The sequence below is a fragment of the Hyperoodon ampullatus genome (genome assembly GCF_949752795.1).
Source record: "Hyperoodon ampullatus genome assembly, chromosome: 14".
NCBI classification, from domain to species: Eukaryota; Metazoa; Chordata; class Mammalia; order Artiodactyla; family Ziphiidae; genus Hyperoodon; species Hyperoodon ampullatus.
The window spans coordinates 50489094-50515717 of NC_136927.1; the positions used below are offsets into that span (position 1 = coordinate 50489094).

General features: G+C 54.6%; 1 protein-coding gene across 1 annotated transcript in view; it reads right to left on the bottom strand.

Moving 5' to 3' along the window:
* Nucleotides 1-7748: 7748 nt before the first annotated feature.
* The window catches only part of ELN (elastin), a gene marked incomplete at its 5' end in the record, with an annotated part of 32409 nt that continues 13533 nt past the window's right edge, over nucleotides 7749-26624 (bottom strand). Inside the window, 27 exons of the mRNA XM_079719051.1 lie at nucleotides 7749-8773; nucleotides 9929-9979; nucleotides 10616-10645; nucleotides 11031-11075; nucleotides 11686-11739; nucleotides 11952-11990; nucleotides 12523-12606; nucleotides 12886-12945; nucleotides 13031-13102; nucleotides 14491-14529; nucleotides 15211-15315; nucleotides 15867-15926; nucleotides 16010-16081; nucleotides 17063-17119; nucleotides 17966-18019; nucleotides 18420-18458; nucleotides 18672-18782; nucleotides 19368-19421; nucleotides 20591-20821; nucleotides 21390-21440; nucleotides 21532-21627; nucleotides 22915-22971; nucleotides 23565-23624; nucleotides 24038-24079; nucleotides 24731-24802; nucleotides 25295-25324; nucleotides 25603-25674. Of these exons, the coding sequence (XP_079575177.1) occupies nucleotides 8730-8773; nucleotides 9929-9979; nucleotides 10616-10645; nucleotides 11031-11075; nucleotides 11686-11739; nucleotides 11952-11990; nucleotides 12523-12606; nucleotides 12886-12945; nucleotides 13031-13102; nucleotides 14491-14529; nucleotides 15211-15315; nucleotides 15867-15926; nucleotides 16010-16081; nucleotides 17063-17119; nucleotides 17966-18019; nucleotides 18420-18458; nucleotides 18672-18782; nucleotides 19368-19421; nucleotides 20591-20821; nucleotides 21390-21440; nucleotides 21532-21627; nucleotides 22915-22971; nucleotides 23565-23624; nucleotides 24038-24079; nucleotides 24731-24802; nucleotides 25295-25324; nucleotides 25603-25674 (1781 nt within the window). The 3' untranslated portion in view covers nucleotides 7749-8729. The remainder of the gene's footprint in view (nucleotides 8774-9928; nucleotides 9980-10615; nucleotides 10646-11030; nucleotides 11076-11685; nucleotides 11740-11951; nucleotides 11991-12522; nucleotides 12607-12885; nucleotides 12946-13030; nucleotides 13103-14490; nucleotides 14530-15210; nucleotides 15316-15866; nucleotides 15927-16009; nucleotides 16082-17062; nucleotides 17120-17965; nucleotides 18020-18419; nucleotides 18459-18671; nucleotides 18783-19367; nucleotides 19422-20590; nucleotides 20822-21389; nucleotides 21441-21531; nucleotides 21628-22914; nucleotides 22972-23564; nucleotides 23625-24037; nucleotides 24080-24730; nucleotides 24803-25294; nucleotides 25325-25602; nucleotides 25675-26624) is intronic.

Below are 26624 nucleotides of genomic sequence, written 5' to 3' on the forward strand. Positions count from 1 at the left end.
GGGACCTAGTCCCTGGCTACTTATTTGCTCATATTTCTTCTCTCCTTTGCTCTTTCTAGTTAACTACGGGGCACCTCTCTGCTCTTCTAACTTCCCAAGCATGTGTTCGTCACAGGGCCTTTGACCTGAGATTAGGCGTCCCCAACCATCCCAGCTAACTTAACATTCTTTCTCACTCTCCGTCTCCTTCCCTGGCTTTTAATCCTCATAACACTGATTCACCTGATGTTAGAATTAATCATTTATTCACTGTATTCGTTTCCTGTGGCTGTGGTCACAAATTATTTTGTTCACAGTTTTGGAGGCCAGAAGTCCTAACTCAGTGGCTTTGGGCTAAAAACAAGGGCTGCATTCATTCCAGAGTCTCTAGAGGAGAAATCAGTTCCTTCTCCCTTCCGGGTTCTTTTCTTTTTAAAACTGTGTCATCAAAACACATAATATAAATGTATCATCTTAACCATTTTTAAGTGTACGTTTCAATAGTGTTAAGTACAGTTGACCTTTGAATGATTCAGGGGTTAGGGGCACCAACACGCACTCTCCTCCCCCCGCTGTCCTCAACACACACACACACACACACACACACACACACAGTGGAAAATCTGAACGCTGCTATCTCTGCCTCAAAAACAAAGGAATTGATAAATGACTCACCCAAGGCCAGGAAGCAGAAACCGTTTAGAGAGAATCAAGACTCAACCCCCTGTTCTTTTGATTCTACATATTGTGATCTCTAATCACACACAAACTTTTTCCCACACTTAAAGACCTGTAAAATGAAGATACAGGTGTTATATTTATTGAAAAAAATCTGCATATAAGTGAATTCTCCCGGTTCAAACCAGCGTTGTTCAAGGGTAAACTGTATATTCACACTGTTGTGAAACAGATCTCCAAAACTTTTTTTTTAACCTTTTCTTTAGTTCTTTCTTTATATGGAATATAGTTGACTTACAGTGTTGTGTTAGTTTCAGGCGTACAGCACAGTGAATCAGTTATACTAATCATTATCCACTTTTTTTAAAGATTGTTTTCCCATATCGGTCATTACAGAGTCCCCAAATTTTTCATCTTGCAAATTTGAAGCTGTGTACCCATTAAACAAACTCCCTTCTTCCCCTCCCCCAGGCCCTTGTGACCACCATTCTACTTTCTGTTTCCATGAATTTGACTACTTTAGATGCTTCATATAAGTGGGATCACACAGTATTTGTCTGTGACTGGCTTATTTTACTTAGCATAACATCCCCTAGGTTCATCCATGTTGTAGCATGTGGCAGGGTTTCCTTCCTTCCTTCCTTCCTGTATTTATTTATTTATTTATTTAGGATTTCCTTCCTTTATAAGGTTGAATAATATTCCACTGTAGATATACAACACATTTTCTTTATTCATTCATCTGTTGTTGGATACGTAGGTTGTTTCCACAGCTTGGCTATTGTGGATAATGCTGCAATAAACATGAGAGTGCAAATATCTCTTCAAGATAGTGATTTCGGGCTTCCCTGGTGGCACAGTGGTTGGGAGTCCGCCTGCCGATGCGGGGGACACGGGTTCGTGCCCCTGTCCGGGAAGATCCCACATGCCGTGGACCGGCTGGGCCCGTGAGCCATGGCTGCTGAGCCTGCGCGTCCGAAGCCTGTGCTCTGCAATGGGAGAGGCCACAGCAGTGAGAGGCCCACGTACCGCAAAAAAAAAAAAAAAAGATGGTGATTTCATTTCCTTCGGTTATATACCAGAAGTGGAATTGCTGGATCATATGATAGCTCTATTTTAATTCTTTTGAGGAACCTCCACACTGTTTTCCATGACGGTTGTTCCAACTTACATTCCTACTAGCAGTATACAAGGGTGCCCTTTTCTCCACATCCTCTCCAATGCTTATCTTTTTTTTTTTTTTTTTGATAATAGCCATTTAAACAGGTAGAGGGTGATATCTCATTGTGGTTTTGATTTGTATTTGCATGACCTGGTGATTGGTGATGCTGAGCACCTTTTCTTAGACCTATTGGCTCTTTATATGTGTTCTCCTGAGAAATGTCTGCTCAAGTTCTTTGCTTATTTTAAAATTAGTTCTTTTTCTTTCTTTTTTTTTTTTTTTGCGGTACGCGGGCCTCTCACTGTTGTGGCCTCTCCCGTTGCGGAGCACAGACTCCGGACGTGCAGGCTCAGTGGCCATGGCTCACGGGCCCAGCCGCTCCACAGCATGTGGGATCTTCCCGGACCAGGGCACGAACTCGTGTCCCCTACATCGGCAGGCGGCCTCTCATCCACTGCGCCACCAGGGAAGCCCAGTTCTTTTTCTTTTTTAAATGTTGAGTTTCTTGAGTTCTAGATATGTTTTGGATATTAACCTGTATCAAATGTATGGTCTGAAAAGATTTTCTCCCATTTCATAGGTGGTCTCTTCACTCTGTTGATGGTTTCCTTTGCTCTGTGGAAAATTTTTAGTTTGATGCTGTCCCACTTGTCCATTTTCACTTTTGTCATCTGTGCTCCTGGAGTCATAAGCAAAAAATCATTGCCCAGACCAATGTCAAGAAGCTTTTTCCCTATGCTTTCTTCTAGTAGTTTTACAGTTTCAGGTCTTACGTTTGTCTTTAATCCATTTTGAGTCGATTTTTGTGTTATGGTGTCAGATAAGGGTTCAGTTTCCTTCTTCTGCATCTGGATATTCAGTTTTTCCAGCACCATTTATTTTTTTTCCAGCGCCATTTATTGAAGAGACTATCCTTACCCCATTGTGTGTTTTTGGTACACTTGTTGAAAATCAGTTGATCGTAAATGCATGGATTTACTTCTGGGCTCTCTATTCTGTTCATTGGTCTCTCTCCCTTTCTCTCTATTACTGTAGCTTTGTAATATATTTTGAAATCAGGAAGTGTGATGCCTCCAGCTTTATTCTTCCTATTTTTGTTATTTGGGGTCTTTTGTGGTTCTACATGAATTTGAGGATTGTTTGTGGGAGGATATGGACTGAAGACCTCCTATTCTGCCATCTTACTAATGTCATTTCTCTGTAGTTTTCTCTTTTTGTAGTGTATTGATTTTTTTTCTTTAATTAATTAATTTTATTTTTGGCTGCGTTGGGTCTTCATTGCTGCGCATGGGCTTTCTCTAGTTGTGGCGAGCAGGGGCTACCTTCGTTGCAGTGCACAGGCTTCTCGTTGCGGTGGCTTCTCTTGTTATGCAGCACAGGCTCTAGGTGCGCAGGCTTCAGTAGTTGTAGCCCGTGGGCTCTAGAGCGCAGGCTCAGTAGTTGTGGTGCACAGGCTTAGTGCTCCGCAGCATGTGGGATCTTCCCGGACCAGGGCTCGAACCCGTGTCCCCTGCATTGGCAGGCGGATTCTTAACCACTGCACCACCAGGGAAGCCCTCTTCTTGTAGTGTCTTTGTCTGGCTTTGGTATCAGGGTAATGCTGGCCTCTTGGAATGAACTTGGAACTGTTTCTCCTCCTCAATCTTTTGGAAGAGTTTCAGGAGAATTGGTATAAATTCTTCTTTAAATATTTGGTAGAATTCACCAGTGGAAACCATCTGGTCCTGACTTTTCTTTGTTGGGAGGATTGATTACTGATTCATTCTCCTTTCTTGTCATTGGTCTCTTCAGATTTTCCATTTTTTCACAATTCAGTCTTGGCAGGTTGTGTGTTTTTAGGAATTTATTCATTTCTTTAGGTTATTCAATTTGTTGGCATACAATTCTTCCAGCTTCTTTTAAGGATACTTGTGATAGCATTTAGGGCCCAGCAGGATAATCTCCCCATCTCAAGATCCTTAACTTAATCACATCTGCAAAGACTCTTTCTCCATATAAGGTAACTGTTAGGGGCTAAATTGCATCATCCCCTAAAATTCGTATGTCGAAGTCCCAACCCCCAACACTTCAGAATGTCACTGTATTTGGAGATAGAATCTTTAAAGAGGCAATTAGGTTAAAACGAGGTCATCAGAATGGGCCCTAATCCACTATGACTGGCGTCCTTATAAGAAGAGGAGAGTAAGAGACTTATATGCACAGAGAAAAGACCATGTGAGGACACAGGGAGAAGACAGCCACCTACATGCCAAGGAGAGAGCCCTCAGGAGAAACCAACCCTGTGGACACCTTGATCTTGGACTTCCAGCCTCCAGAACTGTGAGAAAATAAATTTCTGCCACCCAGCCTGTGGCAATTTGCTATGACAGCCTGAGAAGACTAATAACAGTAATATTTACAAAGTTTCAGGGATTAGGACCTGGATATCTTTGAAGCTATTATCAGCCTAGCACATTTGCTTGCCATTACCGTCTTTCTACCAGAGTGTATAACTAATGAAAGCAGGGAGTTTAAACTATTTTGATCTCAAAACAATATCCATCCTTAGGGAGTTGCATTCTGGTGGGGAGAGTCAGACAATAAACAAAGACGCAAAGTATACTCTGCTATGTGGTGACATGATGGGTACTGGTGATGGATGCTCTGGAGAAAGAGAAGGCAGGGCCAAGTCACTGGTCTCCCAAGTGGGGGAGGAAGGTATAGTTTGCAATTTTATTTAATTATCATTATTATTTTTGGCCACACCACACAGCTTGCAAGATCCTAATTCCCTGACCAGGGAGTGAACCCACGTCCTTTGCAGTGAAAGCTCGGAATCCTAACCACTGGACCGCCAGGGAACCCCCTATAGTTTGCAGTTTTAGAAAGGGGGTCAGGGAAGGACTTTCTAAGAAGGTGACATTTGAATCAAGACCTGAAAGAGGTAAGGATGCCAAGCACGTTGATAACGGAGGGAAGAGCTTTCTGGGCAGGAGAGACAGCAGATGTGGAGGCTGCAGAGGGGTGTCCTGCTGCCTGCAGGGAAGGGAAGAGGGCAGTGTAACCACACGGCCTGGCAGGGGGCCGAGTAGCAGGATGCTGGTCAAACAGCTGGTCAGAACAGCTGGGCCAACTCAGGTAGGGGCTCCTCGGCCATTGAAAGGCCTCTGGCTTGGGCCCCGAATGAGACGGGAGCCACAGCAGGAGTTTGAGCAGATGTGTGACCTGAGCTGACTTATGTTTTAAAAGGATTGCTTTGGCTGCTGGGTGGAGAGAAGGCTGAAGGGGAGCCAGGGCAGAATCAGGGAGCCGAGTCTGGAAGCTGTGTCAGTCACCCGGGCAAGAGCTGCTTGGTGGACCAGCGCCTGGGGTTGGGAGGCGTGGTTGAACTCTGGTTATCTTCTGAAGGCAGTGTCCCAGGATTTGCTGGTGAATCTGGTGTGGGCAGTGGGAAGAGAAGAGGGCTCCAAATCTGCTGGCCTGAACCACTGGAGCTGCTGTTTACTGAGACGGGGAAGGTGGGGAAGAGAGCAGGTTTTGGTGGGGGTGGGCGGACCCATGCTACGCAGAATTATGAGACTTCCAGGTGGAGATGTTAAGAACTGGCCTTGAACGTGCAAGTCCAGAGTTCAGGGGAGAGGTCTGCACTGGAGGTGTCAGTTTGGGAACTGCCAACGCATACGTGGTATTTAAAGCCATGAATTATGAGAAATAGAAGCAGGGAGGCGCCAGGGCTGAATCCTGGGGCTGGCCAACTTTCGGAGGCTGGAGAGCTGCAGAGGGATGAGCAAGGGATCTTTCGTTTTGTTTTGTTTTTTGATTTATCTTTTCTATTTTCAGGACTTTCTCCCATAGACCTGCATCATCCAGTACTGTGGCTATTTACATTTAAAAATTTAAATTAAAAAACAAAATTAAAAATTCAATTCCTCAGTCTCACTAGTCATATTTTTAGAGCTCAAGAGCCCACGTAGCTAGTGGTTACACACTAGACACAGCAGAGAGAGAACATTTCCGTCATCACAGAAAGTTCTGTGGATGGTGCTGCTATAGACCAACTCACACTGACATGTAGGAAAGATACACAAATGTCCAGGACAGCATTGGTCATAATAGCAAAGTGATTAAATAAATACAACAGATATAGTTACTGGTATGTTAACTCCATGAGGAAAGGGATTTTTGCCCATTTGGTTTACTACTGTATATTCAACTTCTAAAACAGTACCTAGTGCATGGTAGGTAGCTCCATAAGTATTTGTTAAATGAATATACAGCTGATAAGGAATGATCTTTGAAACATAGTTTTGATTAAAATAACACCAAGATGCTGAGTAATGCAACTAATATGTGTATATGTTTGTGTATGATGAATAGATGTCTCTGGAAGGGAGGGTGACCAACTATCCCAATTTGCCTGGGGCTGAGGGGTTTCCCAAGATGAGCAAGGGATCTTTTTGCTGAACAAGTGAACGAATGAATGAATCTGGTTTGCCACGACTCTTGGGCAGGCTGTCACTCCTCACTGACTGTCCCGGCAGCCCCCCACCCCGTGGTCTCCTTTAACCTACCCCCGACCCGCTTCTGACCCATCCTTCGCCTTTCCTCAGCTCTGCTCCCTCCCACCCGGCACTCGGAACCTTCACAAGGCTGCCCTTCCTACTTGAAAGGCCTGACCCTCCCTACTCTCTGCTCTATTCTCTGCCTGGTAGATTGCTTCCTGTGCTCTGCTGTCCTCTGGGAAGCTGTCCCTGAGCATCGCCCCACCCCCTTGCTCTTTCCACAGGGTCCTTGTGCGCAGGTGCACGGATACCCATACTGCCTGTCTGCTGCCGTCTGCACGGCAGACTCCACCCGCACTCCCAACAAACAGCTCCCTCGCCATCCTTCTGGCCTCCACGAGTGCCCACTGGCCATGGGGTTCGCTCTCAGGAGGACGGATGCACACATGAGGCCATGTGGGCCCTGGAAGTGGACTTGGTGGTCTGGGGAGGAAATTCCAGAATCTGGTACCCAAGAGTGTGCTCTAGAAGGGAGTTGTGGGCTCCAGGGGGGCACATCCCCATGCTCTGTGGATTTGTAGCCCTGAGGGGAGGGGGACGACCCTAGGGAATTGGTGCATCCAAGGGTAGTACTGAGTCTCCTGTGGCCACTTGCAGAGTGTCATTTGCTTTGTTTTGTAAAGAAGTAAAGTGGTGCCCTAGTGGCCATGTGTGACAGTGAGTCTTCCTTAAAGGGGGTGTTTAGGAGGGAAACATCCATCTGTTTTTCTTAGGTCGGGCCATTTCTTTTCTCTCTGCAAGGCTGTTCACCAAGGCCAAGGGTTTGGTCTGGACAGAAGGGTCATTTTTGTTCCCTCCATCTGTCCAGCTGTACTCTCAGCATCTAGAGGCCAAGGGTTTGGGCCTAAGGGGTGAGGGCTGGGGAAGGAGTGTCTGGGTGGGTGAACCCACATCCTCAGAGGAATGAGACCCACTGTGGGTGGACATGTGTAGGGCTGGCCGCTCTGCTTCCCCTACAAAGGGATTATCATTATTAAAGGACAGGCTGAACTAGGAGAAGGATTAATTCACCAGAAGCCAATGGCAGGCGATTGGCAGCCCCCTAAATACATTTTGAACAGCTTCCCCAAGGCCGAGCCCTGTTCCCTACCCGGACCAGGAGCTGAAGGCAGATGAGGGATTACAGAGGAGGCCAAGACATAGTTTCCTTTCAAAGGTTTTCATTTATTAGTCTTTTCTGAAGCAGTTAATTCTCTTTTCTTATTTAAAAAAAAAAATGTGTGTTTCACTCAGAGTTATACCAAAGTGATTAAAATGAATCTTCTACTGGGGATGTAGCTCCCCAGGTCAGAAAAAAAAAAACAAAAAACGTTGTTTTTTTTTTTTCCCATAAACCACAAAAATAAAACCAAAGGAGAACAGCAACAATCAAAAATAATCCCCAAACATCCAGGACAAAAAATAAAATATTTATTGATCTATCACAGCGAGACACAAAGAGATGGGCGGGGCAGGGGGGGAAATGCTTTGAAGTACAGTGGCTCCAGGGGGGGGACCGGGGATACAGTACTGCGTGGGGGGAGACCCAGTTTGGGGGGGAGATTCCTGCTGCCCCAGTCGGGACAGCTCCTCACAACCTGGGCTCGGGGCCCCTACGTAGGGGTGTGTGTGGTGGGGCAGAGGCAGGGCACAGGCTGCCATGACAGGTTAATCGAGTTGATGGTAGGGGCGCCCAGCCAGCTAGCGGTGCCGGGCAGCCAAATGGGGACCAGGACGGATGGACGGATGGGCATATGGGCGGATGAATTCCACAAGAGCAAGAGGGCTATTCCCAATGGGGGGAATCTTCTGACCTGAAGGTGCCCCAGACATGGGGAATAGTGATTGGTAGGGGAGAGGGAGCCAAGGGGGCCAAGAGATGTGTGACCGAATCCAGCTTGAGGGTTTCGATGCTTGGGTACCAGCTGGACTGCAGCCAGAGGTGGGTCCTGGTGGGCAGGGGGAGGTGAGACTGCCCAGGAAGTGTCTGCACCATCTTCAGAGGAGCCCCAGGGAAGGGGTTCCCTGAGGGGCTGCCCTTGCCTCCTCCCTCCCCGCAGGGAGAATGAGAGCACCAGTACGTAGCACCAAGTTCCCCTGGAGATGGAGTGTGTGGAGGGAGAGCTCCTGGGTGGGAAGGGGGTGGGGGCAGGGGCCAAGCCCACCCACCCCTTGCCTCTGAAGGAGGGGGCTTCCAGGAGCCCACCTGGCCACCACTCTCTTGTTTCCTTGCCCTGTGGATTTCCAAGGCCACCCTGCCTGCCCTGTTCCCTCCTGGGGTGGGAACTTAGGAGGGGGCATGGGATGGGGGGGGTCACAAAGGGTTTACATTCTCCACCAAGCAGTAGCACCAACGTTGATGAGGTCGTGAGTCAGGGGTCCTGGGAAGCTCACTTTCTCTTCCGGCCACAGGATTTCCCCAGGCAGGCCCCACCTGGGTGCGGGGCGGCACACGCAAGCGTCAGTCTTGGTTGCTTCTCAAGCCCTCGTCCACCCCCACCCCCCAACTCCAAGCTGCTCTTAACACCCACATCATCACAGCGGGGAACAGAGGCTCCAAGAAGCCACGGGAAGCCTGGACACGACCCCAGGCTACTCTCTGAGCTCTTCGGCTGTACAAACTCCCACTGGGCAGGTGGGTGGTAGCAGGACCCCTGCCCTCTCGGGCGGAGGGTCTGATTGGTTAACCTTATTTCAAATCATCAAGGTGCCGAAGTCTGGTAGTAGGGCCTGGGGTAGCGCCTAGCCCTGGGGGAGCTGGATGTGGCTCCTTACTGCCACCTGGTGGCAGCGAGCACCATCTTTTTCTCTCTCTCTCTCTCTGTGAAGCTTACCCAGGGTGTTTGTTGGGAAAGAAAGCCAACAAAAAGAAAGCTTGTGTGACAGGGCCATAGGCACCAGCTGGTGCCTGACTGAGAGCTGGGCGTCCTGGATGAGGTCAGGCTGCTCTTGCCTCTGCCTCTCCCTGCCCTGGCCTGGGCTGTCTCATCTGCTCAGTGGGAAGCAGGTGGCGGGGGATGGGGGGGTGGGGGGAAGGGGATCCGCAGCCTGAGCTGGGCACAGGAGCAGAGCTGGGGCTTCTCTGGGTCTCTTTTGGGCACCTTTGGGAGATGCCTGGGGGGTGGTGATCAGACCCCACCCCACACACTGCCAGAGACACATCTGCATCTTGGAGCAAGGGTGTGGCTCTGGGCCGCCTCTGCCCACCCTGCCGGGTCCGCCCCTCCGATCCCCTGACTCCGGGGCTCCCTTTGTTGTCGCCTCCATCCTCTCTCTCCTTCTCTGCCCCTCCCATCCCCTCGCTCCTCCCGCAGGGACGGGTGTGGGTACCAGGGAGGGAGGGGCGGCCAGGCCTGGCCTGGATGAGCCTGGAGGGTCCTGGGCCCCCTCTCAGCTCTGCGTGTCTGTGTCGCAGGTAGAAGAAGGGGTGGGTAAGGTGTCCAGCTCTGCCCCAGCCTCCCCACTCCCTGCCAGGCCTCGTCTGACGTGCTGCCCTCTCTCCCAGGCTGACGGGCCCCATCACTCCGCCTCTGCCCGACACCCACCCCCTCACCCCCCGCCCACTTCCAGGGGCTGAGTCTCTACTCACCTGGGTATCCCAGGGCTCCCAGGGCCCCTCCGTAGAGCTTGGGAGGTTTGCCTGTGGAGGGAACGCGGGGATTGGGGAGGAGGCCAGGCCTTCCCTCCTCTCCCAGACACCGCCTCCCCCCGCCCCTCCACGCGCCTCCATCTTGTAGCAGCGGGTTCCAAAGGCCTCTCTGACTCCGGCCCGACCCTCCTGTCCAACCTCGCTCCTTGCAGATGGCCTGATGCCTGTGGAGGACTGAGCAGCTCTGCGGCGCCTTCTCCCACCACAGACAGACCCTGGCCACGCTTCCCAGGGGCAGCCTTACCCCCACTGACAGGCTCCAGGCTCAGCCTCCCTGACCACCTGCTTGAACAGGCCTTGTTCTTTCCCTACAGTTTATTTCCTTTTCTATGGGACCTTGTCAACCTCTCTGGTTAGACCCTAAGACCCGGGCTGACCCAGGTCCCTGTCTCACTCCTGGTGCCCAGTCGAGTGCCTGGCTGGGAGCCCCAGGAATCGGGGTCCCCCTATCCCCACATCCCAGGGCTGACTTCAGCTTCTGTGATTCTCCCTCGGGTCCCCACGCCAGAGGACCAGCCCAGGGCCATGGCTGCACTAGCCGCTCCCTCAGCAGGATCGACCCCCGCCCTGCGAAGGAGCTCAGGGCCCTGCTTGAAATGGGGCCCCTTGTTCTTATGATAGACTCACCACCAACTCCCAGACCCCCGGCTCCGCCACCTACAAGGCAAGGAGAGGGGTTGTGAGTGTGCCCACCTCTGGGGTGCCCACCAAGCCCTCCCGGACAGCCTGGGCTTTGTCTGAGAGGGGCCAAGTTCTGGGCTTGGCTGTTGGAAGCCCTTGGCTCTGCCTCTACCAGTGACTGTGTGACCTTGAACGTGTCCCTGGCACTCTCTGAACCTCAGTTTGCCTCATATGAACGTGGCGTGTTGGAAGAGCTGATGCTCCCTGGCCTGGCATGGGAGGGAGAGGAGAAGGGGAAACCCAACTCTGTGCAATCTGAGGGCCTGGGGTACCTTTCGGGTCCTGGCTCAGCCCTTCTGAGCAGGAGATGAACCAGGGAAGGAGGAAGGATGGGGCCCAGGGCAGGGGAGCCTGGTCATACCTGGGAAAATAGGAGACAGTCCGAAGCCAGGCCTTGCTGCGACACCTGCAGGAGGGGTTTGGGGTTGGTGGGGGGCAGGGCCCACCCCAGCCTTGCCACCTATTGCCTCTCTGACTAGGACCACCTCCTCCCGCTGCCCCCTCCCCACTGCCAAAGCAGCTTTCTTTTTTTTTTTTTTTTTTTTTTTTTGTGGTATGCGGGCCTCTCACTGCTGCGGCCTCTCCCGCTGCGGAGCACAGGCTCCGGACGCGCAGGCTCAGCAGCCATGGCTCACGGGCCCAGCCGCTCCGCGGCATATGGGATCCTCCCAGACCGGGGCACGAACCCGCATCCCCTGCATCGGCAGGCGGACTCCCAACCACTGCGCCACCAGGGAGGCCCCAAAGCAGCTTTCTTAACACAGCTGGTCCCCTCCTGGCATCCTGGGATGCAGCTCCATAGCCTCAGCTCATCCGCCTGGTGTCTGAGGCACATGTGTCCACCTGACCCTGAGGCCTGCCCCTCTGCCCAGGATGCCTCCTTTTCTGGACTGTCCCCTCCACCCTCTCTCTGTGTCCCTGTGCCAGATGCAGCTTCAGAGTCCCAGCTGCTAGGCAGCCAGGCCTCCTCCAGGGCTGGGCAGAGCTGAGGATTTCACAGCAGAGGTGGTCCCTACCTCCAATTGGGAATGGCCTGGCGGCGCCTAGGAAACCTCCAAGGCCAGCGGCACCTGAGAAGAGGGCAGATGGGGGTGAGGACGAGCCACAGTTTAAGGGACCCTGAGCATCCCCTCTGGGGTCTGGGGTCAGGGATCTCCTGGATGGGCCTTCAGGGGTATTGTGAGCAGGACTGAGGCCTGCACCGGGGCGGGGACAGGGCAGTGGGGGTGGGGTATAAGCAGCCTGCAGGCCTGGGCAGGGGGAGGCATCGGGAGCAACTCACCATATTTGGCTGCTTTAGCAGCTGCAGCTGGGGACACACCTGGGGAGATGGGGCGCATGAGGGCTCAGGAATATCTCCTCCCTCCCCAAGTCATGTCCTCCTCCTGACCTGCTCACCGATCTGCCATCAGCCTACTGACTCATCCTTCCACCATCCCTCCACCCCACCTTCATCTGTCCATCTTTCCAGAAGTCTTTATTAAGCTCCTACTGTGTGGCCAGTCTTGTGGAGTACACGGGGTAAGAGACTTCAGGCCAGGTCAGGTAGGGAGACACAATGATGACCCAAGAGAGAGAGAAATGTTAACATAAGGTCCACCATGATGGCAGAGACTTTGGGAAAGTAATTTCCCTCCAAGCTTTGCTTTTCTTCTCTGGAAAGTGGGCATAACCATCACTATCCTAGTGAACTCCCACTTGAGGTAGTTGGGTGAATTGAAAGAGAGGGAGAGGACTGGGACACCCAACTGCAAGGGGCAGCCTTCACCAAGCCTGCTCAGGCTCCTGCAAATGCTGCAGGAGCCCAGAGAAGGGGACGGCCATGCACTCACTGATTCCAGAGTACCCCTTACCTCCAAGGCCCCCAGCCCCTGGGACAACTCCAAGCCCTCCAACTCCAAGTCCTCCGACTCCGAGCCCACCGACTCCCCCCAGCCCTGAGGAGAGAGCTGTACATTAATCCCCGCAAGTGAGAGCAGCTGGTCTGTCCGCGGTGGGGTGCGGAGATCACCCCAGGACCCAGGTGGAGCCTGAGCCCCCAGGACCTTGGAGGGCTAGTGGGGCCAGTAGGTGGGCCGGGCCCTGGGAGACGATGCCCCTGAGGGCCTCAGGGACAGGTCAGGGAATATGCGCTCCACAGTGCGTGGTCAGAACCCCTCCCCTCCCGTCAAATCCTAGAAACCTGGCGGCAGCCCCCGCCTCAAGCCTGTGCTCACCAAATTGGGCGGCTTTGGCAGCAGCTTTGGCGGCAGCAGCCACAGCATCAGGTCCGACTCCTGGGGACACAGAGGGGGCTCAGGGAGGGACTCTCCGTGGGTCAGTCTCCCTCAATTACCAGCCTGTCCTGGGGTTTCAACTCACCTGCCACACCACCTGGGACACCGGCTCCGCCAAGATCTCCAACCTCTCCAAGGGCCCCGACCCCTCCTGCTCCTGTGGAGAGAGGACAAAAAGTCAATCCTCCCCTTTCTGAAGGACGGGGTCTCCCGGCCCCAGGGCTACTAGGCAAGTAGACAGGTGGCTGAGGCCATGTGACCTAGTGGAAGGAGTATTGGACAGAAGTCCATAACCAGACACCCGGGTCTGAGGTCCGGTTCTGCCCTGACCCATTGGGCAAGGGCACACTCCTTGAGCCTCAGCCTGCCTGTCTCCTCTCCTTCCTCCCGGGCTGGTGCTGGGACCTGCAGGTGGTCACAGTGGTGGCTGTGGCCACAGGCTGCCAAGGGTGGAGGACTAGTCTCAGGTTCTGACAGCCCTGGGTTTGAATCTGGTTTCTCCACTCATCATAGCTGTCACCTCTCTGAGCCGCAGAGTTGCATCTCTATAAAAGAGATGATGATCCTTACTCCTGCTCACCTATAGGTATTTGAAGAGTGAAAGGACCTCTGAGTGTGAACCACTGTCCAGTACAGAGCTGCCAGAAGCAGCAGCAGCAGGAGTTATAGCTAGCGCTTCAGGGGGACCCTCGGGGACACTCATGGTCCGTGTGTCACACTTATCAGACTGCTCCGAGCAGCAGGAAATGTAGGTACTATTAGCCCCATTTCGCAGATGAGAAAACTGAGGCACAGCAGTGGTTAAGCAATGTGTTCAAGGTTTCATGGGCAGGAAATGACTTCGGAGCCAGAGCCCTTAACTGCTCTGTTTCCCTGGCAATGGCTGCCGAACTCAGGCCAGCAGAGCCGGTGGGTCATCAGGCCCGCCGTGGGTGGGGGCTGAGGAAGCTGGGATTTTCCGAGGTGGAAACTGGCCCCACGTGGACCGGCCAGGCCTGGTTGGCAGTTCCCTGGCGGAGGCCCCAGCCCAGATCCCAGGAGGCCTGGAATGCAGGGGGACATAGACGGTGTGGATCTGGCCAGGCGGGGCTGCCCGAGTGCCAAGTGTGGGGGGAGGGCAGGTCTGCCACGTCCTTGTGGCTCGAGGCGGGCACAGTCATGCTGACAGGGAGGCGGGGGCCCAGATGAGGAGTCCTGGCTTTGCTGGGACAGCAGCCCTGGCCCCTCCCTGGCCTTGGGCCCCATGAAACTGTCAGGGCCTGAGGGGTCTTAGGGACCATGGTCCTCACCAAAGTGAAACTGCCCCCAGGGGGGCTGGAAATGTGAAGGGCGGTTTTGGTTGTCCTGGGGCTGGAGGCATGCTAGGCATTTAGTGGGCAGGAACCAGAGTCTGCTGAACCATCATTAATGCTTCCTAGAAGCTGCCTTTTTCCATCCTGACCATCCCAGCCCTGCGCTGTAGGCTCCAGGCATTGGGCCCTGGCCCAGGGAGAGGGGAGCTGGGTGACCAGGTGCCATCGGGGATGGTGCGTGGGGTGCACTCACCATACTTGGCAGCTTTAGCTGCGGCCAGGGCTCCAGGTACTGCGGAAAAGGGCAAAAGGAAAAGTGGGGTGGTCAGCAGCTGAGCTCTGTGCCTGGGGATTCTGCTTCCTCCAGGGAGCCCTCCTTGACTTCCTCAGCCTTCTTTGCTTCTCTCAAAGCCCTGAAGCTGTGGCTCTGCAGCCAGGAGCTCACCCAGCCAAGTACAGAGCTTCAGTGTCTAACTGTGCCTCTACCAGTCTGATCTGGGGGCGCTTGAGGGCTGAACTGTGCCTCCTCCTTCCATCTGTCCCCTCCCGTCTCCTCTAGGCCCGGCATGGTCTGCCTGAGGCTGGACATAGAGCAGGCTCAGTAACTAGTAGATGAAGAGCTAGAGTTCCTAGTGGCCCCCTTGCCACAGCACACTGCTGAAGGGGAGCCGGGCTAGCCCACCCACACCACTGACCCCAGGGACCTCCAGCCTCCTTCCTTGGATGGTGGGCTTCTTCTCAGTTTGGAGCCCTGGCACCCTTCCACTGAGGAGACAGAAACTCTGAAATCTGGCAGAAGAGGACCCTTCGCCTGGCCTGCCCGCATCTGTTACCCCAGTTGTCTCTAACTGCTCAGGAGAACCTAATGGGGAATTTATTGCACACCTCTGAGTGGAGGGGACGTGCTGGGAGGAGAGGTCTCCCTCCTCTGAGGTCAGGGGCGTTTCTGTTCAGCACCTAGAAGGCCCCTCACCTGCACCTGCCCCAAATCCAGGAACACCAACACCAACTCCAAGTCCAGGAACTCCAACACCGGCTGCAAATCCGGGAACGCCGGCAGGAAGCCCAGCGGCAGCCCCTGGGGGAGATGGGGAGTGGGGTGGCGGCAGCAGGCAGGGAACAGGCCCTTTTGGGGGTGTCCGGCTCAGGGAGCTGAGTCAGGCCCCAAGGAAGGGGCCCAGACCCCCTTAATTTGCCCTCTGCGCTGCCACCAGAATGGTCTTCCTAAAACTCTCATTGACCACCAAGTCCAGCCCTTCCCCAGGCTGGCATTCAGGGAGACACACTCTGGACACCACTGCCCTTTTCAGCCTAACCTCCTGTTCCTCCCTTTTGGATGAACTCATTTGATTCTCCTAACAAGCCTCTGTGACAGGTGCCATCGGTACCCACACGGGAGGACAGAAAACTCAGAGGTCACTCAGCTAGTGTGTGGCTCAGGACTCGAACCCGGGTCTCCCTCAGGCCAAATCTGCACTTCCAATCCCTCTGTCTGCCGCCTTGGGGGCCTCACGAGGCTGCAGGGCGGGCCTGAGATATGGCATGTCCTGGGGTCCAGTTTAGGCTTGGGTCACGCTGGGCCAGGCCTGAGCTTGTTGGGTGAGGAGAGAAGGCAGGCAGGGCACTCACGGAACTGGGCTTTGGCGGCCGCCTTAGCAGCGGCTTTGGCTGCAGCTGGGGCCCCTGCTCCTGGGAGGAGAGAGAGGGCGTTCAAGGACGGCACCCATGGAGCATTCAGAGGCCCCTCAGGCCCACTTGCTCACACTGCTTACCTATGATACCACCGGGGCCAATGCCAACACCGGGACCCACGCCGACTCCAGGACCCAGACCGACACCCGGGCCTAACCCTGCAAGACAGAGAAGAGCTCATCCTTAACCAAGTCCTGATCAAGGAGGGCAGAAGCTAATGGAAAGAGCAGCGGGCTGGAGGTCAGGAGCCCTGGGTCCTTAGCCGGGCACAGACTTGCTGTGTGACCTTGGACAAATTACTTTCCCTTGATGGGCCTCAGCTTCTTCATCCCTAATATGAGGTCTGGGCAGGATCAGGAGTTCTTAAACTTTGGAATCACAAGGGCCCCTTTGAGACTCCTGAGGGTGATGGAGGCAGACTTATGTAGTAAAGGGAGCTCTGCAAGACAGGCAGGACTGGCTTCCAAGCTCAGCTCGGCCACCATTTAGCTGTGTGACTATGGGCAATTTTCTTAGGCTCTTGGAGCCTCAGTTTCCACATCTGTGAAATGGGCATAAGAGTACCAATTTCATAAGGCTGGTGTAATGATTACCTCAGCAAATGATAGTTTTACAAAAAAGAGTTGTTTGTCATATGTGAGTTTGGGGGACAGCAGACCTGAAGTTAAGATTTCTCTGGCTCTAAAGTGAGCTGTTTCGCTATGCCATATTCAGGAAAGTATGGGAACCTGGGGTTGCCAGGGTGGCCCTCAGATGAAGCAGGACATGGAGAATCTTGTCAGGGAGCAAGAACATGGCTGTCCCTTGGGGTAGGTGGGAGCCCAGAAGAACCCAGCATTTGTTCCAGAAGCAGGGCAAGGCCCCAGCTGGACTGGAAGGCAGCAGTGGCTTTGGGAAGGGTAGGAGGTGTGTCCTGGAGGGCTCGCCAGAACCTGTTCTCACTTTGCCTTCCTAATCAGAAACTTCATCCACACCCCTCAAAGTGGTCAGTTGGGCCAAAAGCTGTGAGGAAGGCCCACGCCCAGAACATGACAGCCTAAGGAGGGGGGTCTGCCAGACCCCAAGGCAGGGACACAAGAGAGCAGTGCTCTAGGCTGAGGATCGAAGACAGGACTGGCAGGGGGCTCACTTACCAAACTGGGCTGCTTTGGCGGCTGCTTTGGCAGCTGCAGCTGCCTGGATCCCTGCCCCTGGAGATGTGAAGAGTGAGGAGTGGTTCCCAGCACCCCTTCCCCCTCTTACCCACCCTCCACGGTGGAAAGGCTTCTCAGAGACCACCTCTAGGGAACTGTCCCCTCACCCAGGAAACCCAGCGTGAGGGAGGCCCACTCTCAGATGGCCCACCAGCCGTCCTGGGCACGTCCCTTCCCTGAGAAGCAGTTCTGAGACTGTGGCCTTCTAGCTCTGCCCATGGTGGAGGGCAGCCCGAAGCTGTCTCTCCTAAACCTCAGTCTAAAAGATTTCTGGAGCTTTCTGCTGAAGGTAATGTTAGTTTTTAAAAATCCTAATCACGCCTGTATCCAAAACTATTAGAGGAAGCGCCACATTTCTTGGAGGGAAGCTCAAAAGGGGAATTTCCTCCCAGAAAGGAGAAATGCAGAAGAGAAATCTGGTGGGAAAAAAACAATCAAGGAAGGCTGTAAATTAATCTCATTGTAATTCTTAATCTCCTCCCCTTGGAGAAAGAGTGCCTGGAAAACAAAGGCTGACACAGGCCCTCCCACCTGATCAGAAACCAGAAAGGCCCCGTGACGGGTGAATGAGGGCCCCCAACCCTGGTAGAGCAGAGTTCCACTGCCTATTGGGCTGACATCCTGAGCGTCCCTGGGGCAGGTAGGGGACTTGCCGGGTTCACTCAGCAATCTGGAATCCCATGTGGGCTCTTCCCTCCAAACTAAGGGAAATTGCTTTGTCTCTACCCTTGTCTCTGGGCTCAGTCTTGTCATCTGTAAAATGGTACACTTGACATAGGCCACCTCCAGGGCCCCTTCTATGAGATAAGCCAAACCCATGTCTGGGTTGGGGACACAGCTCACCTGGTACCACTTCAGCGCCTGGCACACCGACACCTGGCACCAGCCCTGCAGCACCTGGAGGGGTGAAGAGCATCCAGCTCTGCCCTTGAAGTGCCCCTTCTTGGGGGAGCAGAGGGTGGAGGTAGGGGTTGCATAATGGCATAATGGTTGTGTATGGACTGGCACCTTTAACTCGCTGGTCTGGGGGTGATAAGGCAGGCACCAATGATCCTAATGGTGCGCAATTGAAAAGCGCAGAAAACTTCACTGTGGCTTTGGAAGATGGGCCCAGGGGCTTCCGACCTTGACCCAGGATATTTCAGCCCTGGAGGCCCTAGTGTGAGGTTGCTCTGCCCTCGTGTTGGAGAACTGCTCTGAGCTTTGAGCCTGGGCCCTGCAGGAGAGCAGGGCTGCGGTGGGGAGGAGGGGAGGGCGTGGCCCTGGGCGTGAGGACAGGCAGGGCTGGGGCACTTACCGATCTTGGCTGCCTTGGCGGCGGCTGCCTGGGCTGCAGCTATGAGGAGCCGAGAAAGAAAGACTCAGAAACCTTGCTGGCTCTCAGCCAGGCTGTGCTGACAGCGCTCCTGCCCCAAAGGCACTGGAGACCCTCCCTGCGCTGTCCCCCAACTCCTCCCTGAGCTCGGCGAAGCCCAGTCTACCCTCTCCCACCCCCATCCCCCAAGCCCCCGCCCCTTCCCTGTTTCCCCTGCATGGAACTAAGGCTCACGGGAAATGCCAGCCCCAGGAACACCTCCGACTCCGACACCGTAACCAGGAAAGCCCCCAGCACCAACGCCGAAAGTGGGAATACCTCCAACTCCCACTCCGCCTCTGACCCCTGCAGAGAGAAGAGAAGCAAGTGGAAAACGATCTCAGTGAGAAGAGACTGGGAAGAGCTCTGGGGGATGCTGGACTGGAGAAGAGGATGCGAGCTTCCCCCAAGTCTGGTCCATGAAGGACAGGAAACCATGAGATACCTGGGTCCCCCACCAACTTCCTCCCTACTGACACCCCCCAGTGTGTCTCCAGCCCCTCTCTTCTCTGAGCGCTTGGGGAAGGGCCTCTTTGTTGAAGATGGAAAGACTGCGTACAGGTCCCCTATCCCCAGCCAGGCTTGGGCTCCTCTGAGAGGGTCCTGGCCAGAGCAGGGAGGGTCAGGGACACTGTCTCCACTGGGAATGCTGTACTGGGACTCTCCTATCACCCAGTCCCTTGGCCTCATGGTGGGAGACAACTGGGGGAGACATAGTCCTGGGGCCCAACAGGGCTAAGTCCCAGCTCTGCCAGTGACTTGCTGTGTGACCCTGGGCAAGTCACTCCCCTTCTCTGGGCTGTACAACAGGGACTAGAAGATGACGGTCCTTTAGCTCTGGCAAGTAAAGGCCATAATAGGGTGGGGCGGAGCTATCAGCACAGGACTCACCGTATTTGGCTGCTTTGGCTGCTGCTTTAGCAGCTGCAGCTGGTGACACAGCCCCTGGAGAGACCAAGGGAAACACAAATGCTCAGGAGAGAATGGAGCAGAGATGCGCTATATATATCCCTCTGTCCACCCATCTGTCTTTCAGTCCATCTTCTTTCTATCTGTTGAGCCAACACAGAGTTGTCCATCCATTTACCCATACGTATCTCCATCAACCCATCTGTCCATCTGTCTGTACAGCCACCCATTCATCCATCTGCTGACCTTCCCATATGGCTGTCCATTTGTCTATCTTTGGACCTCAGTCTACCCACTCAACCACTTATCTCTCTGTCCACCCACACACGAATTTATCCATCCATCTGTCTATCTATCCATTCATCTAGATACCAACTATTTTGATTTTCTTTTTTTCGCAGCGCCCCACGGCACGTGGGATCTTTGTTCCCCGACCAGGGATCAAACCCTCACCCCCCACATTGGGAGCACAGAGTCTTAACTACTGGACCGCCAGGGAAGTTCCCCATCCATTTTGTGTTTGCCTTCTACCCACCCATTCATCTGCTCATCTACCCACGTGCTTATCCATCCATCCATCCATCCATCCATCCATCCATCCATCCATCCATCCTTCTAACCACTTATCTTGTCCCCCACCTGCCTGTTCATCTCTCTTTCCATTTACCCATTTATCTCACCATCCACCATTTTACCTATATCTATCTATCCATCCATGTAAGCACCCATCCTTGTATCTGTCCCTTCATCCACCTACCACCCACTCTCTCATCCATCAATTTGCCTACTCATCCACATGGCCATTCACTTACCTCCCTAGCTGTCCCTCTGCCCATCCATGCCCCCATCCATCTATCCACCCATCTACCTACCCACCCATCTATGAACCATTTACTGAGCACATATTCAGCTAAGGGCTGGGAACACAGAGATGAAAAAGACATGGTTCCTGCCCCCAGGAGCACACTGACAGCCAAAAGGGGAATTCAAGATGATGCTGGCCATAGTTAATTAGGAGGTGGTTATATCCCAAGGGAGAGAAGATGACCAAGGGTGTGGAGAGAAGAGGATAGAGTGGGGAGGTGTCAGGGAGAATACAAAAGTCTTGGCAATAATTTCAACATCTCTCTCTTACACACACACACACACACACACACACACACACACACACACACACACACACACACTCTCAGAGCCAAGCTCACCTGGTCCACCCATGATGCCCGGACCCCCAATACCTGGGACTCCAACACCTGGGACCCCAACACCTGGGACTCCAACACCTGGGACTCCAACACCAGGGACTCCAACACCTGGGACTCCAACACCAGGGACTCCAACACCTGGGACCCCAACACCTGGGACTCCAACTCCTGGGATGCCGACTGCTCCTGGGCCAAAGCCTGGCCCACCAGGCACTAAGCCTCCAGGAGCTCCTGTGGAAGGAAAGGATTGTTCCCCTGGCCTGGACCCTGTGGGAATCTCAGAGGACCTCCAGGGGCATGACTCTGGGAAACTATGGGAGTGGCAGGTCCTGAGTGCAGGATCCCAGGTGAGCGGGCATTGCATCTGCATGGATCCAAGTCATCCGAGAGAAGGGGAGGGAAGTGAGGGAACCCCGACAGAGCTCTAAGGTTTTGGATCTATGTTTGGGAAGAGCACAATCTAGCTCTAAAGCAGAGTCAGAACGCTCCACTGGACACCCAGGCAGTTGGTACAGCAGCTCTGGGTGGCCCTGGGGGTAAAGTGGGAGGAGACAGATGCTCCACAGTGTCCCTGCCCCCTGCTGAGTCAGTCAGTGGAGAGCACTGGAGAGAGTCTCCCAGGCAGAGCGGCCAGAATGGGCACAAGCAAGGAGACATGACAGGGACGCTTGGCGAGGGACGGTGCCCCAGATGGACAAAGGCAAAGTCCATCCAGCCTTATAGGACTAGGGTCTCCAAGGCCCACGCAGAGGCCAGGGCTGGCCAGAGCCCTGGTCCTGCCCCCTGTGGGGACACTCACCATATTTGGCTGCCTTAGCGGCAGCAGCAGCAGCAGCAGCAGCAGCAGCATCTGGAGCCCCTGGAGAGAGAGTCACAGAAGGTGAGGCCCTTCCCCTACAGCATTCTCAAGGACACCTTCCACCCCCTGCTGGAATGGACACGACCTGCGATGCCTCCGATGCCAGGAATCACGCCGGGCCCGCCAGGAATGCCACCACCTCCAACACCAATGCCAGGGAGAACTCCCGCTCCAGCACCTGTTAGGAGGGGGATAGTGCAAATGTGGCTCCCAGGGGCCCCTCCTGAAGCCAGGCAGGAGGCTACTTGGATGCTGGTGTTTTTCACAGTGCAATCTCCTCTGGGAATGAGGCCCAGGCATCTCCAGCTGGGCCGGCTTGGGAAGGCCCCCACCCTACTGTTCCTTGACTCACCCCCAAAGTGTCCATTTCAACACCCTCATTAAGGGACTTGTATGTTTTCAGACAAATCCCATTCTAATCACTGCCACATACTGAGAAACCACAAGCGGCCGCTCCCCGGGCCAGAGGGGCCCCTGCAAGAATGTTCAAGACTTCCTCTCCCTGTGTTCCGAAGACGCGGCCAAGTTTGTAATCCAAGCGCCTGGCTGCCTGGCTCTGGCAGCCCCTTGCTGTCCCACTCTCCTGCTCCCACATTCCAGCCATCCCCTCCAGCCTTGGGGGCTTGGAGGGAGGGCTTGTGGGGCCTCCGTGGGGCGGGCCTCCAGCTCAGTGCTACAGGCTACAGGAAGGGCTCCCCTGGGACTGGGGTAGAGGTGAAGACTTCACCACCCATGATCTGACTCTGAACTGGGGAATCACCCAGGACAGTGGGACAGATGCCCACTTTGCTCCCCATTTGTCTGGGCATAGAGAAGGCCATGCCACATCTACTAGCCAAGGGATCATGCGCTCGAGGAGCTAGTTAAAAGTTTTATAGTACATATTAAATTGATACTAAACTATTAAATTGTTTAAATGCTCATATAGGTACCACCTAAAATTATCATTCTAACCACCCTTTTATCCATTCCCTCCTTTTTTAACCACATGGCAAACTCCATCTATATTTTAAGGCCTGAATCAAATATTTTCTCTGAGAACGCTTCCTGATTAGCCCCAGGTAGAAACAACGTCTCCCTCTTGACTCCCACAGCAGTGCCAACATTCTCCAGCAGAGCTCTTATCTGTCCCCGGTCTCTGAAATGGATGGATGGATGGAGGGGGGGATGGATGAATGGATGGATGGATGGATGGAGGGATGGGTGGATGGATGGAGAGATGGATGGAGGGATGGAGGAATGGAGGATTGGAGGGTGGAGTGAATGGATGGATGGAAAAAAGAATGAATGGATGGATGGATGGAAGAAGAGAGGAACAGGTGGCGTTGCAAAAGTTGGATAAATGGGGGTGGAGTGGGGAGGGGCCGCCTTAGTTAGTTATCTCTGAGGAAGGCTCTCAGTGGTAATAGGGATGGAGAGGCTGGGGGGCTGGCAGCTAGCAGGCAGGGACTCCAGGCGTACTCACCAAGCTTTGCTGCTGCTTTAGCTGCTGCTGCTGCTGCTGCAGCCTGTGTGCCAACCCCTGGGGGAGAGGAAGGAGAGAGACTCTGGAAAGTGTGCCCCTGCATCTCCAGAGCCCACCTATTCCAGCCCCAAGAAAACCAACTGGTTCGGGACTTCCCTGGTGGTGCAGTGGTTAAGAATCCGCCTGCCAATGCAGGAGACACGGGTTCAAGCCCTGGTCCGGGAGGATCCCACATGCCGCAGAGCAGCTAAGCCTGTGTACCACAACTGCTGAGCCTACGTGCCACAACTACGGAAGCCCGCACACCTAGAGCCTGTGCTCCACAACAAGAGAAGCCACCGCAACGAGAAGCCCTTGCACCGCAGTGAAGAGTAGCCCCCGCTCGCCGCAATTAGAGAAAGCCGCGCACAGCAACAGAGACCCAACGCAGCCACAAATAAATAAATAAATAAATAGATTTATTAAAAAAAAAAAGAAAACCAACTGGTTCACACATCTGGGTGTGGATGTGGGGTTTCATAGCATGCAGAGGTTGAGGATCCTTCTCCAGGCTCAGACCGGGGTCTGGATGTAGGGTGGGCAGGCCTGCTTTATGGAGCCTCGGTAATTAGTGCCCCCTTTGGCTAGCAGTGGGGTGAGGCTCTCCTTACCTGTACCCGTCGGGTATCCGGCCTTGCCCGCGGCACCAGCTACTCCTCCAGGCCCATAGCCTGCGAAACGAGAGGCTTTGGGCATCCGCGTGGACCTCACTGTGGCTGCCCCCTCCCCTGCCCTTCAAGGGCCAGGCCACCCAGAGTCTCCACCTGTCTCCCCACCCCCGAGCCAGAGTTAAATACAAATGTGTATGGGATGGTTATTCCCATTTTACAGACAAAGACACTGAGGCTCAGAGAAGAAACTGGTTCTCCCAAGACCTGGTGATAAGTGCGAGGGCCAGGATTGAGAACGAGGCTGTCTGAGTCCAAGTTCCATGTCCCCTCCTTCGGGGACTCCCATTCCGAGACTCCACACCCCCCCTCCCTCCAGCTGGTGCTCTCTTAGCCCTGAGCTGGGGCCACAGCTCCCTTGCCAGAACCCTGCAGCTGGAGAAAGCCAGAAGCCCGCCAGTTTAAGAGGGCCTTACCAAAGGGCAGTTTCCCAGTGGTGTAGGGCAGTCCGTAGCCACCTGAGGAGATGGAGTGTGGGATCAGGGGCTGCCCCATGGCGGCCCCATGCCTCACTGGGCCCCCACTACCTGGGTAGACAGACCTATTCCCACAGGTACTGAAGCCCGAGACCGCACCGCCTCCACCAGGGCTGTGAGCTGCTCTCAGAGGCTCTCGGGAGAGCAGAGGCCTTGGTGGAGAAGGGAGAGGACACCCCTGCCCCAGGGCATGATGGGACACCCGTTCTTCTACCAACCCAGACCCTGCCATGGCCGTAGGGTCTAAGTATCTTCCTTGCTCTCCTCCCCATCAGGAAACAGCTCATCATGTGAGCTGATTGCTGGGGTGGAGGTGGGTTGACATCAGAGGGGTCTTTCCAGTGAATGGTGTTTCTTACCATCCACACAAGCGGTTTCCCATCAGGGCTATGGGTCTCTGTGCATGTGTGTGCACACTTGTGCATGTGTGTGCATGGGAGTGAGACCAACACCTGCAGGATGGCTTCCCCCTGCTTCCCTTTGCTGGCGACCAGAAATGGGCTTTAATACCAGGTTTCCTGACTATCCCCATCCACCCCAAGACACGGGTGGCCAAACAAGTCCCCTCTCAAGCTGTCTTCCCAGTAGGGAGGCCCAGTGAATGGCGTCTCTCAAATCCTCCTTCTGCCTTACCTGGCACCTTGGGTGCCTTGATGGGGTACCCCAGAGGGACTCCAGGCTGCGGACCTCCAAAGGGTCCAACTCCTGTGGGAACAAGGAGAGCAAAATCAGGTCCCAGTCACTCGGGCCAGCAGCCCCTGCGAAGCCCCCAGCCTCACGCTCCACTTTCTGCTCAGACAGAATGAGCTCCCATGGCATCCGGAATCCGGAAACCATCCTAGTGCCTAGAGGGCCTTCCTGCCTCTTTCTCATCGGCCAGCAGAGCAACCTCCAGTGATGGGCCCCTTCCTCCTGGAAGCTGCCGGACACTCTCCCTCCTGGGGCTTGGGCCACACTCAGGGCCTGTAGCCCTTGTGGCATTTGGCACAGACTGCTGGGTTTTCTGGGCTCATGTGGACTCCCAGACAGAGGGTTGGGACAGGGGAAGCAGGCCTGTGATTGACGCCACTTTGTGCGGAAGCCAGGTCTGGAGCAGTAGGCACGCCCAGCCCCTCCCAGGAGAGGATCTCCTGCCCGGCTGGCCGACCCGTTGGCCTGCCCGCCCTCATTGGCTTGGGGGACCCAGCCTTGCCTTACCTGGGATTCCAGCAAAAGCTCCGCCTCCACCTGCAGTGACAAGGAGCCATCACTGCAGCCCTGCCACCACGGGCACAGGGCACCCACGCACCAATGGCAGTGCTGAGGGGCGGGCTGACACGAGCCGTGGCCACTTCTGCCCAGACCTCCCAGCTCATGCTGCCTCGCACACACTCGGGGGTTTCTGAGAGATGTGCCGTCCATCTCAGCCAGCTGAGCCCAGGGTCCCCGCCCTCACCCCAGGACGGAGGGGACTGAGGGTGAATGGAGATTCCCACCACGGGTCCCCAGCCCAGCTGGCAACATACCTGGGGCCTTGGCCTTGACTCCTGCTCCAGTGGGAACCCCAGGGAGCACCCCTACACCTGGGAACCGAGCTCCTGAAGGGGCAAAGAGGGGGCTCGCAGTGGGCGTGGGAAGGCCGGCCTGGAAGGTCCAACCCGGCACCACACCCCCGTCAGTGACACAGCTGGCCTCCTTCTGCACTGACTGTCAGCTACTGGCATGGCTCACAGGGTTGGGGGAGGGCCTCTTTGGTGGTGACTTTTCTTCCCCATCTGACCCAAGGTCAGAAGTTTTAATCCTATTTCCTAGCCATGTGCTTCTGTGTTTCTGTTGGCCTGTCTCTAAACTGGAGTTAATTTCCCGCCGCCCTGCTCACCCTCATCAGAGAAGGCAGACGGTAGAAGCCTGCCAGAAGTGGGAAGAGCCTGCAGGTCGGGGAGGCCTGTGACCTTGGGGGGCTCTCACTGGATGTGATTCACAAGCAAACACAAAGCAGTCATCTGCTCTGGCTGGGTGACACTCCATTTGCCAGTGTCCAGTGCTGCCACCTCTCCTGTCTCCCCTGGGGCTGGGCCACCGTGGCAGGGAGGGGCCGAGGGAGGGACACTCTGCCAGCAAATCCCGCAGAGCAGCCCGAGTCTGGGCTTTTGGGGGAATTCAAGAGGTCATATGTTGGGTGGGGTGGCCGGGCCCTGGTGGGGAAAGGAGGTTGAGAGGGCAGCTCCGAGGGTCTCCTGCAGGGCGGATGCACTGGGTGGGGCCCCTGGTGACTTATGGCTTTTGGGAAACTGCTGGCCACACTGGGGACTTGGTCTGTCCTTGGGGGCCCACTGCAGGCTGTGATGATGTCTGGGTCTGGGCCTGGGCTCAGGGCTCGGGGGGGCCAGGGGAAGCTTGTTGATCTTCGTAGGGAAAAGACAACCAGAGATCTTATGTCTGTAGCCTGAGCTTTGATGCTTAGGGAGAAAATGCCGGTCAGGGCCCAAGGTCTCTGGTGGCCTCGGCTTCGGGGGAGGCGGGGGGCCACCGGGAGGCTGCCAGGGTC